Source organism: Coffea arabica, chromosome 8c (assembly GCF_036785885.1).
Source record: "Coffea arabica cultivar ET-39 chromosome 8c, Coffea Arabica ET-39 HiFi, whole genome shotgun sequence".
In the NCBI taxonomy this organism is placed as follows: Eukaryota; Viridiplantae; Streptophyta; class Magnoliopsida; order Gentianales; family Rubiaceae; genus Coffea; species Coffea arabica.
In genome coordinates this window covers 35,024,601-35,027,477 of record NC_092325.1, presented here as the reverse complement: position 1 = coordinate 35,027,477, position 2,877 = coordinate 35,024,601, and the positions used below count along the sequence as shown (strand labels likewise).

At 34.0% G+C, this 2,877-nt stretch overlaps 1 protein-coding gene across 1 annotated transcript; it reads right to left on the bottom strand.

Annotated features, from left to right (window-relative positions):
- Positions 1-640: 640 nt before the first annotated feature.
- LOC113706677 (probable WRKY transcription factor 40) lies at positions 641-2,510 on the bottom strand. Its single transcript, XM_027228615.2, has 5 exons — positions 2,338-2,510; positions 2,142-2,210; positions 1,707-2,021; positions 1,442-1,558; positions 641-1,257 (listed from the first exon to the last, which is right to left on the bottom strand). Exons 1-5 carry the CDS (start codon positions 2,413-2,415, stop codon positions 889-891), a joined length of 948 nt encoding a protein of 315 aa, XP_027084416.1. The 5' UTR covers positions 2,416-2,510; the 3' UTR covers positions 641-888.
- Between the last annotated feature and the right edge of the window lie 367 nt (positions 2,511-2,877).

The window sequence follows — 2,877 nt, the reverse complement described above, 5'->3', positions numbered from 1 at the left end:
AAACTAACGGTCAATACTTAAAGTCAAAATCAAACTAGCAAATTAACAAATTTACCCTATCATTACTTCTTTTCCCCCCCTTCAAACATAAAAAAGAAGAAATTGAAATAAAAAATAGATAAATAAGAACTAGAAAATACCATTAAAGATTTGATCTAAAAACTTATAATGATATTAGTAGTAAAAAAGGATTTGATATTTTTTGTTTCTTATTTATTTTTTTACCTTCCATCTTTTTTGTTTCTTATTTATTTATTTTGTATTTCTTTTCTATCTCTTTTGGATTTGGAGAAAATTAAGATTCTGTAAGCTAAAGTATAGGTTTTCAAGATCTTATCTTCACTTCCCAAAAAAAAAAAGAGAAAGAAAAGAAAAATAGAAAAAAGGTAATAAAAGGGTGAATTTGTCAATTTATTAGTTTGATTTTGTCCTTTTACTATTGACCATTAGTTTTAACGGAAAAACTAACGGTAACAATTTAACCCAAATCATGAAGGAGTTATATATAGGTTTTTAAACCATAGAGGGTTATATGGTAAAACACAAAATTACTATGTATATTTATATGTATTTATATATATAGTAATGTGTTTTTATTTACCTTTTTCCAAAAGAAAGAAAAAAATATGGAAGATAGAGGTAAACTTTCAACAAATTCTTATTGGACCTGCTTCCCCGGTCTAACATATTTCATTCATAGGATGCTTGTACTACAATACATTGGATATTTGTACTTTGCTATGATTTACAACAAACAATGCATGTATCACAAATTCTCAATGAACAAGTAGGAATTATTTATATGTAGTACTAATATTCTCCCCCAAAAAACAAATATTCACAGTCACTAGGCTTTCTAAAATCCCAAAATAGCCGAAAACTTTGAACTCATTTCTCCTGATCAGAATCATGGCTCAAAAGTCTTCCTGAAATTGCTGCAGCAAGTGCAGCTGTAAAACTTGCATTCCTTGTCAATGAAGAAGCCATTTGTTCAACCATTAACTGTTGAATAGAGTTGCTTTCCATTTCTGGAACTGATCTCTGAAATTTATGACGCAGTCCACGATCCATGAAATCAACTGCCTCCTTAGGCCCTGAAGAAAACTCTAAGCATTTCAAGCTAGACGACAAAGCTGCAGCATCAGCGCCATGTACTGCTGATGAAACCAACATTTCATCTCTCAAAGGGTGTTGATGGTTGTGCTCTCCTTCATAGGTAGCTACCAAAATTGATGGATCACCAACACTTCTTTGTACCTTTAAAGCATACAGGAAAATAAATATTCAGACATCTATCGATATATCCCCATTTCTCCAGTAGGCCTAGGCTTCCTTCAATTCGTCAAATGTAAATTTGTATTGTACCTCTGTCGGTTGCATTTGCCCCTTACTCTTTCACGCAGAAAATCAAGATAACGAAAACGAGCAAAGTAAAGCTCACCTTCTTCTTCACCTGGCAAGACGGAGCAAAAGAGCACTTGTAGTAGGCTCTGGGAGATGGATTATCTTTAGTAACCTTTTGTCCATATTTTCGCCAATGATATCCATCCTTCACTACCTGTGACAAGAAGAAAGTTTGGGATGAGTTAACAAGAAGAAAGTTGTACAGTCATAAAACTATTTTTTACTAGAAAGTATGTATGAACCGAGTTTAATCAATTTCAACGTACAGTTTCATTAGTTAAACCAAAACGCTGGTAACTTACTAAGCTTGTGTCAGATGGATCAACCCGCACATGAACTCTTGAAATATGTGTCCTGATTTCCTTAGGCCTTTTTGGTGATCCTTCTGCTTCAGATAGGCTATCGTTCCATCCCTCATTTGCATAGCTATTGAAAGAGTTTTGAGCCTCAAATTTCCTCTTCCTTGATTTAGTCAGCTGATCTCCAGAGTGCTTTTGCACCAAATCGACTAAGTGGTTTTGCAAAGTATTATAATTTTCGCTAAGGTCAATAAGCATTTCTTTCAACTTCCTGTTTTCTGACTTCATCTGGTTCAATTGGTCTATCAAATCATCTGGCTGCAAAAAATGCAAAGTTTATACTAAATCCTCTGAGAAGACAGTTACCTCGCCATCTTTATAAGGATTGAAGCTGTTTTTACCTAAAGAAATAAGACTACAACATCATCTAGGACTCACCTCTTCTTTCCCTGATGTTGACTTGCTTTCATCAAGAACAAGATCATGGCCATCTTCAAAATCTGGCTTCTGTAACAGAAGAGGAGAAAAAACAATCATAAATCCCACAAATTACGAATATATTTAATGGATTATACAGTATGGGTTTTCTTTTCATTTTTTCCTGTCTATAGAATATCAAGATTTCACTACACACCAGAGAGTCAAAAGCTTTTCTTGCAGGAGCTGTGTTGAGGTCAAAAGCAAGGCATTCTTCTTCCAAAATGGTGTCCATTTTTTGAGAAAAGTTTGAACTGAACTAGTGTTGATAATATAGCAAGAGACAGTATCCAAATTTGATTTTTGTTCTGAAAGAATGAAGATTTCTTAAAGAACAACACAAGCTGACGTATTTATAGAGAGTGAGGCTAAAGATAGAGCTAAGGAAGAGTCCAAGTCTACGGTAGAATATTGAAGGAAAGTCTCACGAAACTGTGGTCTTGGTAGAATTGTCGCCATCGTATCGTCCATTATTCATGTAGACATAGACTTAATCAACAGTGTGGCATAGAAGTCAAGAAAGTCTTGCTTTTCCTATGGCTAGTAATTAAAACTTCTAAACTAATCCTTATTGCAAAATATAAATTTGTGTTCTCAACACAATGGGCATTATTTGAACAGCAAAATATCTTCTTGGGTTGACCTTAAAGTTAATTCCTTGCTTGACACGTAAATTAGCACTTGATCTAGACTCTAG